We start from the raw sequence: 20,075 nt of genomic DNA, 5'->3' as shown, positions 1-20,075 counted from the left end.
CAAAGGCGTTTGGTAGAGATTGAAAGCATGGAAAGGAATTTGAAGAACAAGTTAGGAAAGTGAGAGAAATGAAAGAGAACCAATTAGACCAGTAAAAACTATAGATACCTGCTGTAAATGTCATTTATTGTGTCTTTACTCCTTTTTCACAATATTTTACAGTCTTAACATTTATAAGTTTCTGAACCAGGGAAATAAATTTCTATTGGAGATTAGACCTTTTCCAATTTCTGACTACCCTTCTGTGTTACATAGAAGAGGCAAATTTATTTCAACCTCAAGTTGCAAGGATCATACTCTTCCAGAGAAATTAGTTTGAACTCTGATGAAACATTTGTTGAGCTACGTGTTTGATTTGTAAACATATGACCGTTTTCCTTTTCCTTCAGATTCCAGAACCTTTCTGAAAAGTGATCAAAATAGTACAATTCTTAGGTGGTTTAGAAAAACAAAAAACAAATTTTGTTGAAAACAACAAAAAGTGGGACCAGCAGTTAGTGTAATTGCTTTATTGCTGGACTCCCATGTAGTCACCTGTGGTTTGCGTCCTGAACCCAGTGGCTTAAAACTCATGCCGGGTGCTGTGCATGCATGCCCAAGATCCCGAAAGGAGAATGGAGGAGAAGGGATTGTGGTGTGGCCATCCTCCCTGTGGGGTGATTTCCCACTTTCTTTCTCTCTGTCCTTTTTCTGTATGTCTGGCGAGTGCATGCGCCCTGTAGCAAAAACCTCTCCAAAAAAAAACCAAACAAAAAGTTTTTGTTTTTAACTGTAATTTTTTTGACCATATACTCAATATATTTATATTTTGGGCAGTTAAAGTTGTTTCTATAAATATAATTGTGATCAATTAAAGAAGTGGCCCACATCATCTTTTGTCTAGTGTCTTATTTTGTTGAAGTACAGTATTTTTGTCTGCATTTAATATATAATCTATGTCATTGTAGTTTTATGATCACATAGGGCATTAACCAGTCATTGGATCTTCTTATGCCAATTATTTTTCATGATTTTTTCCCCTTTAATTACCATTATAAACTTGTTCTAGAATTAATCTTCTTTCATTATTTGATACCCTGTATTATGTGTTATATTTAAATAAATCCTCTGTTACCAAGAATGAATAATGTTGTCTCTTTGAGTTTGTCTAATATTTGTATCTTAATAAGTGGATAGCTGGATAAGTATTTTAACTGCTTTGAAACAATTTGGAAATAAATCATACACAGGGGTTGGCAGGTGGTGTCGTGGTTAAGGACACTGGACTCTCATATGGCCAACCGCAGTTTGAGTTCCAGATCTAGTGGCTTGTTTTCTCACTTTCTCTCTCTCTCTCTTTCTCTCAATCTGTCCCTCTCTGGTCAAATTAAAATAAATAAATGAGCAAATAAATAAAGTTAACTAAAAAGTAATTTAAAAAAGAAATAAACAAAATACAAGTTTTAAAGATTTTTTTTTTAAAGAAGTTCCTTTCTTTCAAGAGAGTGAATGAGGAGAGAGAGAGAGAGAGAAAAGCATCCTCAACAGGACCTCATGCTGCAAACCTCCTTTGCACACCCCCCCAGCCTTCCCAACCATCTTCCCAGTCATCCAAGCCAGCCAGGATCATGGGCATGTATGAGTTGTCAGGGACTGGAACCTGGGTTGCTGGACCCATGACCTTCCATACGGATCCAGCATCATTTGAGCAGCACTGCTGTGCTAATGAACCAGCCCCAGATATACATTTTAATTTGAAGCAGAAATCTAAGTTTATATTGTTTATGTTCAATTATACACACACACACGCACACACACACCATTTTGGGGGGCTGCTTTTAACTAGTTTGAGACTCTAAAAATTGTAGAGTTTGAGATTCTGTAGGGAGATATGTATGGGAGCCCTTGACTTAAATACATTAATAGATAACAGAGATTGCAAACTCTGAAATACCCTTCATAATTTTGTGCATATTTGCAGTGAACATCTATTGCCCTTTTTCAGATTATCCAGGGATCTGTGATGTCCCCCTCCCCCTCTAAAAGGGGAAGGTAAGAGACCACCAATTTGGTTCTTTAGCCTTCTTTTGCGGGTATGAAAATGAGGCCAAAGACTCAAGGTTAAACAGCTAATTAGTAGTAGAACTGGGATTAAAATCGAGGCTCTTTCCCAGGTCAAATCTTATTCCATTATACTGCCATTCCTCAGACACATATTTTGATTCTGAAACCTAAGCCACTGTGTACATGATTGCTACTTAATTAGTACTCTCACGTTTTAAGCCATTTGGGTTTACATTTCTTGTTAAAAATGAACAGTAGTCAAAAATTTAGTGCAAGGATATTCTCTATTTATTATAATTATTTATCCTAAAGTTTAATAGCATGAGATCATCATTATTCATAAGTAGTTTTATTTATTTAACAAGAATTTAATAATGAAAGAATGTTGTGGTTAGTTCCCTGGGTCAATAACTGAATTTTGCTTATATTTTACTTTAATGTTACTATCACCAACATACAACAGAAATGCTTTCCAAAGTCAAAATGGAATATATCTGTTCATTTAAATTATAAATGCTTTGTTTTCAGAAGAAATAACTGAAAACATTTTTATAGTAATATGTAGTATTAGGCATCTTTGTAAGATTTTGAAAAAGTCACACTTTGAATCATTGATATTATCTACAATATGAAATTAATTATTAGAAACTACTTCAAAAATGCTGGATAAAAGCACATGGATCGTTTGTTTTCAGACTTCCTATCTGGTGGCTCCCCACAATAGAACATTCTGGCAATATATTTGGATTTCATTTAACCTCTTAATAAATACAAATTTTTACTTTTTCTTTCATTCACATATTAATTCACTCAATAGATATCAAGTATGTGTCATTTGCCGGGCGCTGCTCTAGGTACGTCTTAGTGCAACCAGGACCTTAACAGTCCTTTCATAGGGCCCTGGGTCTCTCATTGTACTGTGCTATAAACTCCAGTGCAACATTTGCATGTTAGAGTCTGTTAGGTCCTCCTAAACGAGCTGTTGAAAGCCAGAACTGTAAACATGTTTCTCAACAATAATTGTGGAACAAATAACAACAGCATTGGTATGTTTTCTCTTCTATTGAATTATGAGAAGACTGACTTTGCACAACAGGCTTACGTGTACAGTAAATGATAGGTTCTATTTTGGTGGATGGAGGAAACTGACGACAAGACATCTCTAGCCTTTAAGCTGCTTAAACTCCTTGGGAAAAATATCACAACACTCTGTCAATTGGTTAAAGTTGATTTATGATTTCTAAACTGTCAGCTGAGCCCTTAGTTCTGTTTAGCAACCCTGCTCCTCATCCTGAACTATGTTTTCTTTTTCATTTCCTTCTGCTGCTATTCTGCATCTTTTACTACCATTTTTAAAGTTCTAGTAAACAGAGTTAAATAGGAGTCTCTTTACTGTGTAAGTTCTTAAAGTCATTACCATTCTATGTGTTTTCTGAATCTCCAAGAACGATGGTTTGCAGAACCTTGGAAACCTCCTCTGCCCTTCTGTTTATATACATAGAATGGTTTGGGAAAGAAGGCTATCCTCTGTTTCTTTTATGTATTTCTGAGTCCAACTTTGCTCTGACTTCTTAACTTTCGAATTGCCCAATAATCCAGTGACTTCTCAGAACTGGAACCCCATGTGTTATTCAGAGTACTTCCCTGGTGATTTGTACATTGTCTGTTACCAAATAGGGAGTTTACCCACTGGTTGTTGACTGATTTGGGCACTCATGTTCATAATGCATATAGTAAGAGAGAGGATGCCGCCTTTCAGGTGGTGAGTGCAGACAGGATAATCCATTGGTTTCCCTTCATTTTTTTTTAAAATGGCTTTTTATGTTTCTTTGTTATTTATTCTATATGTATTTTTCAGAGATAAACTTTACCTGAATTTATGCAGTCTACTTTTTTAATACAGCTGGAAAAATTTACTAGCTATATAGAACATAACAAAAAGGTATTATGCCTTGGGGCCAGCCAGGCAGCATGGTATTAGGTGACTGGGTCCCACACGGCAGACTGTGTGGTTTGAGAAAGACCTGGGCGATGTTTTCTTTACTTTCCCTTCCCACGCCTCCCTCCCCCAGTACATTCACCCTATAGCCAGTATAAAGAAAAAGTAAGATATTATGTCATAAGAATTGTAGTTATAGGCAGATGAATAAAAATTATATAAGTAAAAACTAAACATTTGCTTTTTTTTTTTTTTTGGAGAGATTTTTCACTGTAGGGCGCGTGCGCTCGCCAGACAGACAGAGAGAGACATAGAGACAGAAAGCGAGAAATCACCCCCCAGAGGGGATGGCCACGCCACAGTCCCTTCTCCTCCATTCTCCTCTGGGGATCTTGGGCACGCACGCACACGCGCCCGGCGTGAGTTTTAAGCCACCGGGTCCAGGACACGAACCGCGGTTGACTACGTGGGAGTCCAGCGACATAGCCATTACGCTAACTGCTGGTTCCCAACATTTGCTTATTTTTATATTGAATTTCAAAGCTGTAAATTTTTTTTTTCCAAATGCTAGTGACATATATTAATGCAGCTATAATAGTAACACTTTCTCTCTTGTTACTGAGTCAAAGCTTCTAAGTAATTTGAGATATCATTGCTTCAACCCTGCAGTATCTAGGCTAGGCAAGATTCTTGTGCATATGAGTGAGTATGACAGCTACCACCCCTTACCTTATCATTGGCTCTCTCCTTACTGCTGTCTACTGCCATAATTTTGTTGAAATCACCTAATATCTGTTTCTCTTAATATGAAAAAGGAAGCAAGAACAAGAAATAGATGTTAAGTAACACACCTATGGGACTCAAATTAGGTAATGACAGAGATTAGAACCAGGCACCTAGCTTCTGTCCACAGTGTCTTACTTTTAGTTGTGTATTTCATCTTTTCTAGACTGGGTAAGCCATAGGAGAGGTTGGGGAGAGCTTTGGAGTGTCCTATTGCCAAGGTAGGCTGACCAGTCAGTATGGCAGAGCTACATTGGTGACCTTCAGTGTTTATGCTGGTATGGTCATTACCAGACTCCTTTATCGGTGTTGGAAATCATCTGTATCTCAAATTCTTGCCATTTTCTTTTTTTTTTTTTGAGATGTTTTTGCTATAGGGCACGTGCGCTCGCCAGACAGACAGAGAAAGAGACAGAGAGACAGAAAGCGAAAAATCCCCCCCCCGGGGGGATGGCCACACCGCAGTCCCTTCTCCTCCGTTCTCCTCTTGGGATCTTGGGCACACGCGCACACGTGCACATGCGCCCGGCATGAGTTTTAAGCCATCCGGTCCGGGACGTGAACCACGGTCGACTATGTGGGAGTCCAGCGACATAGCCATTACGCTAACTGCTGGTCCCCTATATCTCAAATTCTTCACCCAGAAAGACTTGGACACTATTTCAATTTCAGTGAAAGCACTTTTTTTTCCTTGTAAGTAATACATGTTCATTGTAGAAAGTTTAGAAAAAAATATTTTCACTACACACAAAAAGAAACATAAAAAACACAAAAACATCTTCAATCACAGTGCCCCGAGATACGGGTGAGAATGCCTTAGTAAGTTTTATCCCCATGTTGAACAGATGACTGATCTCTTTGCTTTTTGTTTATCACTGTATATTTAAGGCAAAGGGGTACTGTTTAGCCAAGGCATAAATATATCCACCTCTCTGTTCTTAAAGACATACACATGGGACATAGAGGATTTCTCCTCAGCTGGATCTCTACATCAGGGAAATCACAATAACTTACTGACCTGGCAGATCTAGTGTTCCTTAGGCTTCTTCAAGGAGAGAAGGATTTCTGGCCTCACTTCACTTGTCAGGTCGTAAATTACTGAAAACGAAAAGCTGTGGTCACTTTTTCTTCCACAGCAAGAATTGGAAGTCTCCTGACTGTTGCACCCAACTTTCAATTACTCTTCCACTCAGTGACAAGATGGACTTGAACTGTAAAAATAATTTTATATGGAAAGAAGACTTTAGGGATAAAAGAGGTGTTTTATATTTTAGTAGAAAGATCTTCCAAGGGAAGAGTGAAACATTTCTTTGACTTAGTGAAACAAAGTTATTTTGAAGCAAAATTAGATCTTCTAAGTCTCCTCCTTTTTTCCTTCTGTCTGAAATAAAATCATGCTTTAAGAATTTGCTATGTAAAATGGGAACAAAAGAAAAAAAATAAGAGCAGCTCTATTGGTTTGGAAGTATGAATATATTAGAACATGAATTACTGCTACAAAAGACCTTTGTCCATTACTGTGATAGAATGCTGGCTTGTCCTTGGGAGCCTGGCATGTCTAACAGCATGTGTGCTCACCAGCAGGCTAGGATTTTAGTGCACATGTAGAAGATGCCAAGCTTCTCCGAACATGGGACATTTCTGTTGAAATAATGATGATAGCAGGAATTCCATAAAAGGAATTGTGGTTTACGTACATTCTCAGATCTCATCCTTATATCAGCCATGCAACACAGGTATTGTTATCCCTTTTTTATAGATGAAAAGAGAAATCAAGGCTAAGTTACTTGCCTGAGGTCATTTAGCTGAGAGGAGAAGAACTCGAAAACTGACCTTGTTTCCGAAGGCTCTCATTGTCTCTAACTAAAATCCTGTCCACCTTAGGCTATCCTGCATTCTATTGTCTCTGGCTTTCTCATTTAGGAAAAAAAGGTCTTAGTAAAATAGTTTCCAATAAATATTTTTTCGTTAATTGTTTGTAATACATCAAGAACCCACAGTTATGAGGACTCTCATGGGATGTTGTAAAACAATCTCTTTGTAAAAATTAATTCTCTATTAATCATTTTTAAATTTCTGTGTTTTAATTTAGATATTTAATGAAAGTTTTGCTTAAAATGGGATGGTTATAGCTGTATTAACAATGATCAGAGTTGCAGTTTTTGTTACAGTAAATGTGATTTTCATTTTGTTTCTTAATGCTCAGATCAGGTTACTATCACATACTGGATTTAGATGGCAACATTTAGGTTACAGAATCTAAAAATTGTGTGTGTGTGTGTGTGTGTGTGTGTGTGTGTGTGTGTGTATGTATGTATGTATGTATGTATCTACATACGTGGATATATTGTATTTGCCAGAGAGAGTATGTTCTCACCAGAGAGTGAGAGAGACAGAGAGACAGAAAGAAAGAGCACGAGCATCCCCAATGGGGTGTGGTCATGCCACTATCCCCTTTCTCCATTCTGTCAGGATATGGGGCATGCACATGTGACCAGCCTGTTTTTCAAGCTGCTTGGCCCAATATTCAAACTGTGGGGTAAGCCATGTGGGATTCAGCTCCCTTAACCACTTGGCTGTGTGGCAGGCCCTGTGTATATATTTTATAAAGTTTGTTTCTTCCATGAGCTTGAGAGAGAGGCAGTACCTAATAGGATCTTTTCCTTTCCTTTTTTTTGTTTTTTTTGGAGAGGTTTTTGCCATAGGGCATGTGCGCTCGCCACACAGACAGAGAGAGACAGAGAGACAGAAAGTGAGTAATCACCCCACAGGGGGGATAGTCATGCCGCAATCCCTTCTCCTCCATTCTCCTCTCAGGATCTTGGGTACGCACGCACACGTGCCCGGTGTGAGTTTTAAGCCACCGGGTCCAGGACGCAAACCGCGGTCGACTACGTGGGAGTCCAGCGACATAGCCATTATGCTAACTGCTGGTCCCCCCTAATAGGATCTTGACCCCACGATCTATTCCTCAGCTTCAGCCAGCCCCTGATCATGGGCATGTGTATGCTCTATGTACTTGGGTTTAGAGTGAGAACCTAGAACCTTTCCATGTGGGTCACCCTCACAGCGTCACATTTTATTTCTTACTCACTGTCCAGTGCCTGTATATATAGCTTTATATCACAATTACGTATTTTTCACTGTTCCATTTACCTTTTGACAATCTTGCCATGGTAGAATACTCTTGCCCCAGCATCCCAGCCAGCTTGGACAACAGGCAAATGCTACCACACCTGACTTTTTAAACTTTTAACTGGGAACAGATCCCAGGCCTCCATATGGCCTTGGTTTCTGAGTAGTAGCACACACTTCTGTGTAGGCTGTCTTTTATTTATTTATTTTTTTAATAAAAATTTTTGTCATAGGGTGCATGCACTTGCTGGAGAGAGACAGAGAGGGAAAATGAGAAATCAACCCCCACATGGGATGACCACACCGCAATCCCCTCTCCCGCATTCTCCTCTCGGGATTTTGGGCACACATGCACCTGTGCCTGGCATGCATTACAAGCCACCAAGTCTGGGACTCAAACCATGCTCAGCCATGTGGGATTCAAGTGCCTTACCATGCCACCTGCTGGCCCCTAGGCTGTAATTCTAACCATGTGGTTCAATAGTTCTTTGAACCAGAAGCATCAGCATCAACTGGGATGAATCAGGAACTCTGAACATGTGAGGTCCAGGTGTCTAGCCTGAGTTCGCCAGGTGATTCTGATGTACCTGATTTGTGAGTACCTACTCCAGGACTGTTCTCTGTGAAGGGATGCTATGCTGTCTCTTAGCTTTCACCTTAAATTCAGAGTATGAGAGGAGTGGACTGTTAGAAACAATCTTAACTTAAACTGTCCTGGGCTTAGGGCCAAAGCATTCAGTTATTTTTGACTTCTACAATGCAGGTGGCATTGCTTGGAAGACCCCGGTGAGTTTCTCCATTCTCAGAGTTGTACTGGATCCTGAAAGATGCCATTGTGCCTCCAAAAGTCCTAAGCCTCAACATTATTTTTTTGTCTGGATCTATTAGTTTGTCTCCCTCATACTTTTAAATCATTTCTGTGTTGGCATGGAAAGATTTTATTTGTGCAAGTTTATTGTTTGGATTGTAGAAACCACATATTCCTTCCTGTCTTTCAGAAGCCTGCTTAAATCCAGAATGCGTTCTATCTCTGCCTCTCTGAGAGAACCTCAGTTTCACCACTTGTGAGGAGGGGAATATGATGCCTAGTTTGCAGGGTGTTTTTGAGAATTCATTGGGTCAGCCTGAGCATAGAGTATGATAGCAGGATTGGGTTAGGGCCAAAATGCAAGCACTCGTGTTGCAGAGAGGAGTCAGGCCAGAGCTTCAGGGGGTGGGTGAATGAATTTGGCTACCAAGGCTACATTCTCCCCTCCTAGATCTGAGCACACTTTTCTTACTGCTTGGCCCTGAAAATGGAATTTGCTTCCAGAATTTCCCTTTCACCACCACTCCTAAAGCAAATAGCCATGCATTTCTGAAGGTTGTTTGCTCTGAGCAAAGACAGGAAATAAACAGGTAAAAGGATCTTCCCTCTTCTCATTCATGTGTGGATTCTGGCTGGCAAGACAAAGGTGTGCAGAGGTGCTAAGAGTTGGTGTTTGGGCACCAAAGGGCTCTCATAAACTTCATCTGCACTTCAGAAATGATGAAAAGGGGAAAGGCCAGAGTTAGTGGGGGGCACGGAAGGAGCATGAACTGTGGCTGCTGGGAGGTGAGGGGTGGGCTCTGCAGGCAGGCCTACAGAGGAAGGCTGCTGCAGTCCAGCATTTAAGAATGGTGGAAGGCCAGGGTTGCCTGTCTTGTATTAGAAAAGGTTGGCATTAGAGAAGGCAGCTTAAATTTAAAAGATTAGGGCAAATAATTTACATTCCTAAGCACCTTGCAGTTACAGTTGTGGAAATAAATCCTATCTGTTTTTTACAACCCCCCTTCCCAGGTGCCCACTTCAAATCTGAGGCTGGGCAATGATGAGTTCCCTCAAATATGCATGTTAAAAATACAAAAATACATCCTGAAGGATTATTTGACAGTAATGGTGGTAGAAAACCCTTAAGTGCTTCAGGATTTGGGATAACACTTTTTTATAAAAAAGGACATTTTTTGGGGGGGGGGGCCGAATTCAGTGTCCTTCACTTAAACTGGGGCTGTTTGTAGGTACCCAGTTCCTATAAAGTGTCTTATTTTCAGAAATCATTTTATCTATTCATTTATTTTTTTAAACTGAAGAAGTGTACAAAGTTGGGGGGAGAGAGGTACTTTTGACAGAGTCTCACCATGTTGTGGTGACCCTGCTCGCCCAGCCCTAGTCAGGCAGGACCCAAGGCATTCTCCATCATTCTCAGCCAGTTTTAGGTTGGTCTGGGAACTGAACTCTGGCCTCTTATGTGGTTACAGCCACCTCACAGCAGTGCCCTCTAGCGTTCAGCATGTCTTCCTGCTTGCTCCATTGTGGCTGAGGCCAGAAGTAATTGTAGTAACTATCTAATGCCGTTTAGATCTAACACAGGTATTCTGATCATATGGATCCTTGTACAAGATACTGCAGGAATCTACATTAAAAAGAAAACAAAACCAATACTGAGTGTAATGCCTCTGGGAGCTCTTGGTTGAGCCCATCCAGTGCATGCTCCGTAAATTTTTATGTTGTTTATGTGGTGTGCTGTGCTTTACAGTCTGGCCTTTGCATTAATTTGCCATTGTCTTTCTCTCAAATAGTAATGAAGTGTACGAATGATTTTATTCCAAATAGGAATTTTTTAAGGTGGTCTTAAAATAAAGCTTTTTCTTTAAAATAAATTTTTTCCGAAAGATGGAAACTACTTCATTAGCGATTGCCAGCAAAACCTCCTAATGTCTTTCTATAAGCTATCTAAGCTTAGTATTAGAAATTAGAGCTAGTGGATTTAATTAGCCAGCTCACAGGATGCAGGCGCTTTAATTTAGGATCTCCCTTTGAGGACATTATGTAGTTGAAGAAAGAATATGATATTTTAGACAAGTTGGCTTTTGAACTACGTTAGCATCTCTGTATTGGGCCTTATAGTGCCTGTACTGCTGATCAGGAAATAGTACATGGTTTGAATTGAAACTGTTTTAAAATTGATAACTGCAACCTGGGCATGTTGAATTGTGTGCTGTAGTTCTCAGAGTTAGGAAAGGTAAAAGGTTTGTGGAGAGGCAATGATTAACTCATCTGTTTGCTAGGGACACATAATCAAGTATTAGCTACTATCCATTTAGCCAATGTAGTGGGTTTAGTTAACCAATGAATACATTGTTATAAGAGTGTTAAATGTTAACACTTTGCATTTTTATACTTAGCTTTAAAAAAAAGTACAAAAAAACCTCTCACAACCCTTGCCACTCTTTCAGCCATAACATTACATTGCCTTGGTTTCTGCCTTTAATTTCCCTGGGGGTTCTTTTTATTTAGGAAAAGGGTGAAAGATGTATTTGTGTAAGTACTACACCAGTGCTTCTGTTAAATTCTTTTTCAACAAAGAACAAGTTACTTGAGCGCCTCATACATAGGGCACATATTTTCCCAAAAAGAATGTGCCCTGAAAGCAGTAGTTTTTTTAATGTGCATGTTTATTTCATGCCTACCAGTTTATCTTAGCTTCGATATTTTCTAATGCTTTGAGTTTAAAACCATTTTTCAGTCAACTGAGCACATATACATATGTACAAAGTGGCCAGCATTTAGAAAGTCTGTGTATTTTAAGAGTTGTCTTTTCAGTCTCCTATTATGGGTCTCCTTTTCTTCCCTAAAATGCAACTAAAATTTAGCCCTAGATATGAAAAGTAAGTTTTTAAAGAAAGCCCATTTTGAAATATTAGTGAAGAATTAAATATTTGCTTTCTAGAAACCTTAATCGTTGTTTGTAAAATTAATACTGATGTTCCGAATATGTGTTTATGTGTGAGAAATTTGTCCCTTCAGTGTTTTTCTACTGAGTAATTATTGACCTAGTGTAAGATGTGAGTGTAAATAATGCGACATCAAAGGTGATTTCTTTGGGGAAGTGATTTCTTCATTGTCTTGGGCAGTACCTTATAATGGCAGTTCTTTTACTTTCTGATCTCTGTCTAATAATGGTGCTTTTGCTTATGAGGATTGTATCTATTGATGTTTACTGTGTTTTAAAATAGAAACAAAAAATTGAACTATGTATTTATTAAATAACACAATAAACACACATTAACATAAATAACATCTTCATAAAAAATAACTATAGTTCTCAAAACAAGTTTTACTGAAAAGAGAGACATTTTTACTTGTTTGGGGGTTTTTGCTATGGGGTACTTGGGCTTGCCTGAGAGAGAGAGAAAGAGAGAGAGAGAGAGAGAAAGAAAGAAATCACTCCCCAGAGAGGATAGCCATGCTACAATCCCTTCTCCTCCGTTCTCCTCTCAAGATTTTGGGTGTGGGGACCAGCAGTTAGTGCAGTGGCTATGTAGCTGGACTCCCATGTATTTGGCCGCAGTTTGAGTCCTGGACCCAGTGGCTTAAACTCACACCAGGCGCATGTGTGCGTGCGTGCCCAAGATCCCCAGGGGAGAATGGGAGCAGGGATGGGGCGTGGCCATCCCCCCTGGGGGGTGATTTCTCGCTTTCTGTCTGTCTCTCTTTGTCTTTCGGGCGAGCACACGTGCCCTATGGCAAAAATCTCTCCAAAAAATGAGAAAAAAAAGAGATTTTGGGGTGCATCCACACAAACCCAGCATAATTTTCAAGACTCTGGGTCCAGGACTCAAACCGTGTAGCCATTTGTGTGGGATCCAGTGCCTTACCCTCTGTGTCACATTCTGGCTCAGACCCTTTTATATTTTTTGCTATAGGGCGCGTGCGCTCGCCAGACAGAGAGAGACATAGAGACAGAAAGCGAGGAATCACCCCCCGGGGGGATGGTCACGCTGCAATCCCTTCTCCTCCATTCTCCTCTCGGAATCTTGGGCACGTATGCACACGCGCCCGGCGTGAGTTATAAGCCACCAGGTCCGGGACGCGAACTGTGGTCGACTACGTGGGAGTCCAGCGACATAGCCATTTCACTAACTGCTGGTTCCCGACCCTTTTATATTTTTGTAATTTCTTAATGTCTGAATAGAAGAGAGCTAGATTTTCTTATATATCTCTGTGTTCAGTTTGTTGCAAATCACACATCATGTATTCTTGAAAAAATTAAATGTACATCTCTCTCATGTACTCACAAGAGTGATTTTAACAGGTCAGAAATATTTAGGTTTAATTATGAAAAAATTTTATCTCAGGGGCTCCTTGAAAGGGGCTTGGGGATCTGTGAGGATTTCAGGTCTTTTAGAATCATTGCATTATAATGTTTTAGAGGTATTGATATATATAGTTACTAAATATGTTTTTTTTTTAAAAAAAAAAAAACAAAAGACTAATGTTTTCTAGATTTTCTGGGTCTGAAGGTAATACTCTTTTAGAAAATGAACTGTTTGCGAGTTGGAAGAACTTAGTAGGAAAATGGGGGAAGAGAGCTGAATTGAGCAAATGTGTAAATGACTCTTGGAAGTTTTTCAGTTTTGCTATCAAATAGCAATGATTTGTCTAGTATCCCTCTGCTCACTTACCACAAACATTTGCAGTAATCCTTGTTATTTTCTAAGCCATTTTAGGAGCAAGACCCTTTTTCCCCAAGATTCCAGTAGCTTAGAAAAAGAAAATGCTGTGGATGAAGGGAATGTGTGTTGGACAGCCCTCCCCTGTTTCTCCAGCTGGGAAGGGAAGGAAAGGGAAATAAAATTTAATGAGCACTTTTACTATGTGCCAGGTGCTTTACATATGTTTTTTCATTTTAATTCCCCTAACAACACTGGAAGGTATTCTGGCCACATTTTGTGCATGAGTAACGAGAGACTCAGAGAGGTTAAATAGCGTGTCCAAAGCACACCGCGTTTAAGTGGCAGAACCGGATCCGAACCATTCTCTCTCTGTTCTCAAGGCCTATACAGTGCTATGCCTTGATGTGTGCCTTCTTCGTTGTTGCTGTTGTTGTTTGTTCCTGCCAATTGAGAATGTGGATTAATACCTCCAATGAAAAGTCAAAATAAAAAATGCTAGAAAATCTGAAAAATATTAAGGGTAGACATAGCATTAAAAATGGAAATTTCCAAACCCAATGGGTTGCTGTCATAATGCGCTCATATAATACACTTGTCCCCAATGGAGGAAAAAAACTCTCCTACTTCCCTTTATCTGCAATATATCTTTTCTACTCACACCCAGATTTCTCCACACATGCATACTCACAAAGAATATATACAGATATTTCAGAATAAAAAAAAAATCCAAAATTCAAAACACTTTTGATCCCCCAGCTTTTCAGATATGACATACTCAGCCAGAACTGATATTTTGCTGGACTCTGTGACAGTTCGACTGCCCTGTGAGGTTTACTGTTGTGGGCTTTACTCTTCCACAGATTACATTTTGTTAAGTCAAATAAAGAGATATTTAAGAAAAGCTTTATATTGTTTCTTTGGTTTTAGTTCTTTGAAAATAAAATAATTATCTTTGAAAATAAAATATTATTAAAATAATTATCCATGTTTTGCTACAGAGTGCAGGATCGTCCCTATTTTTTTTTTTTTTTGGAGAGATTTTTCACTATAGGGCGCATGTGCTCGCCAGACAGACAGAGACAGACATAGAGACAGAAAGCGAGAAATCACTCCCCAGGGGGATGGTCACACCGCAATCCCTTCTCCTCCATTCTCCTCTCAGGATCTTGGGCACGTATGCACACGCACCTGGCGTGAGTTTTAAGCCACTGGGTTCGGGACGCGAACCGTGGTCGACTACGTGGGAGACCAGCGACATAGCCATTACGCTAACTGCTGGTTCCCTATTGTCCCTATTTTTATGCTCAGTTCTCTTAGATAGGGCAGCTAACTATTCCAGAGGAAGATTCTGCATTTGCAGTCCTAAAACAGCCAGTCATCATGGTTTATTAGATCTCCAGAAAGGCAAAATTCAGTCTTGGGAACATTTTGTTTCAGGCTGCCCAGTACCTAAGAGATAGGAGGACTAGCTAGAAAATAGAGTGATGTGGAGAAGAAGAGATGTAGCCCTCTCGGTATTCTTGAGAGAGGAATATTTTTGCTTTTCCTGTGGTTGATTTGGTACAATTCAGGACCCTTAGGCAATGAGGTCGTGAAATTCCAAAATTTTCTCAAATTAGAGAGGCCAAAATAAACTGTACAATCCTGAAGTAAGACTTGATGGAATTCCTACATATTGACTCAGTGTTGCATAGTCTTTAAAATTGATATACTGGCTGTCTTTTGTGTGTGCGTAAATCATTTTCCTGTATTTAAGCCTCTCACCTCTAGCACCCACACCTAAAGGTAAGAGGAAGATCCCCAAAAGACAAAGATCTGTGAGTATTCAATAGCTGTCTCAAAGTTAGTCAGAAGTGCAGTTGACCTAACAGCTGAGAATTGAGCAGTATACGAGAGGAGTCATCATGATAGTGGATAGTAGAGCACACTTTAAAAAAACATACTGCCCCCTGTAGTGATCTGTTATTGGGAGTGTTGCCCCACTTGGTAATACCCCTAAATGGTCAGCTGATTAGGGTGGTGTGGTAGAACTTAAGAGTATTTAGAAATATTTTCATCAAAAAATGGTTAGAATTTTAAAATAAATTTGGGTACTTTAAAGATAATGTAGAATTATTTGAAATATAAGCATTCATGAAACACTTTAATCTTTGGTGATAACAGATTAATGAAGAATTACTCTAAAACATGTATGTGGTTCTGTTCAGATCTTCTTGTATTAAATTGTTTTAGAAGTCACAATATAGTTTGTTTTTTAAAAACTTACCAAGAACAGTAACTGTTTGAGTGTAACAAAATTGAGTAATGCACAGGATTTTCTTTTTCGGCATAACTAGATCAGATCACAGTACAATATACTTTACTTCTTTGTGACTTCTGTTCAACCCAGGGAAAAAAGGTTATTTTTACAGAAACCATTTGAAGGCTGTGTGAGTTTTCCTAAAGTCTTCATCGATAGTTAAGTCAGTATCTTTTGAACCACTTACTATGTTATTTCCTTGTAGGCTTTTTAGAAAATAATTATTTATTTATTTTTGTTATTATTTTAAATTTGGCCAGAGAGAGAGAAAGGGAAAGTGAGAAAGCAAGCCACCAGATCTGTGACTCAACCATGGTTGGCCATGTAGGAACCCAGTATCCTAACCACTGTTCCACCTGCCCGTCCCTCCCTGTAGGCTTTTAAAATACTAACCAGTTAACCCTTTTTGGATCCTTACGTAACTTGGCTTTGCCTGTGATTTACAGAGTTCTCCAGTATCACTCTTGTGGAGAGATGGGTTAATTTGGTGGGCAAGGAGAGGTGTGATATTGTTACATGGGAAGAGATGGGTTTTGCAAAATGGTCAGTTTATAGTAACTATTTTTCTGTTATGATAACTGGTTTTTCTGGGCAAGTATATATGTGACAGGTGGAAAACAGAGTTTTCCTTGAACTAATTGTATCTGGGAGCTTTTTGGACTCTTTCTTATAATCCACTGATAGTCTTTGTCTTAATCTGTACTTGTGGATTTCTAGCAAGACTGCCCTCCCCTTCATTGTTGAGATTTTCTGGGGTATTTACTTTTTCATATGACTTTTTTTTATGAGGACTAAACATTAAAACTTTGTAAGTAGCGTATTTACTAACTGTAGTACTTTAATTGTGTTTTTTAAAGCAAAACTTCTTGATCAAAAGAGAGAGAGTAGAATATCCATTCTGGGGGCCGGCCGGTGGCATGGTGATTAAAGGCACTGGACTCCCTCAAGGCTGACCGCAATTTGAGTCCCAGACCTGGTGGCTTGCTCTCTCTCTCTCTGTCTGTCTTGTTGTCTCTGGTCAAAATTGAAAAATAATAATAAATAAATAATTCTTTTTAAAAAAAAAAAGAATGTCCATTCTGAGGCAAGATTAATATTTGTGGAAGAAAACTGAAGGTTATCACATGATCTCAACATTTCTTGTTATAAAACTAATAGTAAACTTGTTTTTAGGTAATGCTCTTTTTTGACTGATTCATTGGGTAAAAAATTATTACAACCCTTCTTTTACTAACTAATTCTCAATATGAATTATCAAGATGAAATTATAGGGAACCAGCAGTTAGCGTAATGGCTGTCGCTGGACTCCCACATAGTTGACTGTGGTTCGCATCCCGGACCCAGGGGCTTAAAGCTCACGCCGAGCGTGTGTGCGTGTGTGCCCAAGATCCTGAGAGGAGAATGGAGGAGAAGGGATTGCGGCGTGACCATCCCCCCGGGGAGTGATTTCTCGCTTTCTGTCTCTATGTCTCTGTCTGTATGGCGAGCGCACGCGCCCTATAGCGAAAAACCTCTCCAAAAAAAAAAAAAAAAGATGAAATTATATTACTCCAAAAGACTTCTTGTGAGCAGTGTTTATTCTGATTCACTGACCTGGCAGCCTATGAGGGGGAACAGTATGTGGAGTTCAAGATGGCTCTTATGGGAGCCAGCAGGTGGTGTGGTGGTTAAGGCATTGGACTCCACATGGCCCACTGTGGTTCAAGTCTCTGACCCAGAGGCTTGAAGATCATGCTTGGTGTGTGTGCTTCCGTGCCCAAAAATCTCAGGAGGAGAAGGGATTGTGGTGGTGGGGGATTTCACTTTCCTTCTCACTGTCTCTCTCTGGTGAGTGCACGTGCCCTCTGACAAAAATCTGAAAACAAAAACAAACAAACAAAAAATGCAACCCAAACAAAAGAACATGGCCCATGTGTGAGCCTGCACAGTTGTCTGTCACTCTGGTCACGTATCTGTGGCTCTATGTGCCCTATTCCTCCCAGAGTCCCCACATGGTAAAGATCCTTCTCTTTGTGAATGAAAAGGAACTCAAAGAAACAGTGGCTGACTTGATGAATTTTAGTAAAGTAGTGTACATAACAGTAGTTTTGAGAGAGAGACATGTACTTTGTTGTGTAGCATTAAAGGCACCTGAAATCCTGAGGGAAATCTGGAAGTTCCGAGTGACATCCGCTCACATTGTCTTCATGCTTATCACTGGCCACTGAAGATGCCTTTCAGAGAGAAGGGGTGGAACCAAATCGATGTGCTCCCTGCAGTTTTTTATTTCCCTCAGGTATCTTTCCTATGCATTTAGGGAAAAGGATTGTGAAGGATATGTCCCCTTGCCAAGCAGTCAGGACTGACTGGTAGTCAGTGGTGGATGGCAGTTTTCAGCTGGCTATAGCTATGGCTTGAGCTGTCCAGTGGGGAGTGGCTGCCTGGTCCCTGGACCTGATAAGCAGTGAACAAATGGCTATTGGTCTTGGAGCTTGTGGAAGATTTCTGTGTGGTTTTCAAATATGAGGCCTCAAAAGCCCTTCCCCCCCTTGACAATTTTGTAGTGTGTGTGTTTGTGAATACTGTTATATCTGTACCAGCTTTCTTCTGTGTGATATGGAAGAAATCATTGTGAGTTATTTAGACTGTGATGTGTAGGAGATTTGGTCTGCTCTGCAGTTTCCCTGGCATTTGCTACTCATAGACTGTATTGGGGCCTATGTAATTCATGTTGTAGAAAGGATTATTACATTTAAAAATTTCTCTGATCAGAGTTTGTGGAAAACTTTGAGGGTTGCAGTATTGGTTGGAGCAGACTGCTGGATGCTTGGAATAAAGGTGGAGAGAACAGGGAGTGTTTCCGAAACAAACGCTGAGCTGACTGACTCTGCTTTAAAAATAAAAAGCAAGAAGGAAACTACTGATATCACTGATCTAGAAGAACGTTTTTTTGCACACTACAGATTCAGAGTAGGGTAGCAATGCTTATTAGAGCTGTGATCTAACAACTTTCATAGGTATGATGGTGGCATACTGCAATAAGTGTTTTCATATGGCTGAAAATACTTCAGCGTTTCTGTTGAATGCTATTTATTTTTTTTTTACCTGTGACAGGTGGTGAGGGACGGTGGTGGTTAATGGCCTGAATGTTTTTACTTGAAAACAGAAGCCGTTATATTTTTTTCTTGCTGCTGTCAAGTACCATACATTTCAAAGAATTAGAACATTTCATAGCCTCTGAATGCAGAAGCTAAGCTCTCCCTTTCTTTTACCTAGGTTTCCACTTGAGCGGCACAGTGACAGAACCTGCAATACAATCGGAGCCAGAAACTGTTTGCAACGTGGCTATCAGCTTTGATCGTTGCAAGATTACCTCAGTGACCTGCAGCTGTGGAAACAAGGACATATTTTATTGTGCTCATGTTGTGGCACTGTCTTTATACCGCATCCGCAAGCCAGATCAGGTCAAACTGCATCTTCCCATTTCAGAGACTCTCTTTCAAATGAATAGAGACCAACTACAAAAGTTTGTACAGTATTTGATCACAGTGCACCACACGGAGGTTTTGCCAACTGCTCAAAAATTAGCAGATGAAATTCTTTCCCAAAATTCAGAAATCAACCAAGTTCATGGTGAGTATAAATCCTAATTCTGTACATTTCTTCTCTGAATCCCTTTTACTTCTAAATTTTCTTTTTCATGGAAGTGAATTAAATGAGAAATAGGTCATCAGCATTGCTCGTAGATAGTTGAGAGAGATTTTAAGTTTAGTTTGTATCCTAAAACATTTATTTTTTAGTGTTTCATGCTAAATGAGAAGTCTTTTGTGTTCAGAAAAGTAATTTGTTAAAGCTTACTTATTTTATCTTTTTACGTTTATATCATTTCATCACATACTAAATCTTAGTTAAGCAAAATGCTTAGGTCATATAATTCATCCTTGTCAGAGTAGATTGATTTGTACATACTCAGAACTTTTTCATTTCTTAAAATAATTTATCTTCCATTGCAAGAAAGTTTCTAGTAGGGTAACTCATATTAAAATATCTAAAAATAATTTTTAGAAAAAAACATTTTAACTTGTTTAGAGATCATTTAAGATAATAATTATTATGTATAAGAAATTACAGAATGGGTTTATTTTAAATATTTCATACATTGAACATGTTATCTCATTCTTTCCTAAACGCATTTATCACGTGTGTTTCGTTTGTTGTAAATGTCAACTCACAAGAATTTAAGTACAATTATTCAGAAATATACTGATCACTTATTTCATATAGTACAGTAATATGGGATAAATACTATTATCAAAATATAGATTGCTTGTAGTTTGAAAGCATTTGGCTATAATTTTAAAGATATTTAAAGTATGTTAAAGAAATCACACAATCTTTTTTTTTTTTTTTTTTTTGAGAGAG

At 39.1% G+C, this 20,075-nt stretch overlaps 1 protein-coding gene across 1 annotated transcript in view; it reads left to right on the top strand.

The window, feature by feature from the left end:
- Nucleotides 1-20,075, top strand: part of ZSWIM6 (zinc finger SWIM-type containing 6) — a 142,561-nt gene that overhangs the window by 45,231 nt on the left and 77,255 nt on the right. Inside the window, exon 3 of the mRNA XM_006148326.2 lies at nt 18,930-19,286. Within this exon, the coding sequence (XP_006148388.2) occupies nt 18,930-19,286 (357 nt within the window). The remainder of the gene's footprint in view (nt 1-18,929; nt 19,287-20,075) is intronic.

Source organism: Tupaia chinensis, unplaced genomic scaffold (genome assembly GCF_000334495.1).
Source record: "Tupaia chinensis unplaced genomic scaffold, TupChi_1.0 Scaffold000232_1, whole genome shotgun sequence".
Taxonomy (NCBI): Eukaryota; Metazoa; Chordata; class Mammalia; order Scandentia; family Tupaiidae; genus Tupaia; species Tupaia belangeri.
The sequence above is the reverse complement of the archived record's forward strand: the minus strand, read 5'-3'. Positions and strand labels throughout refer to the sequence as shown.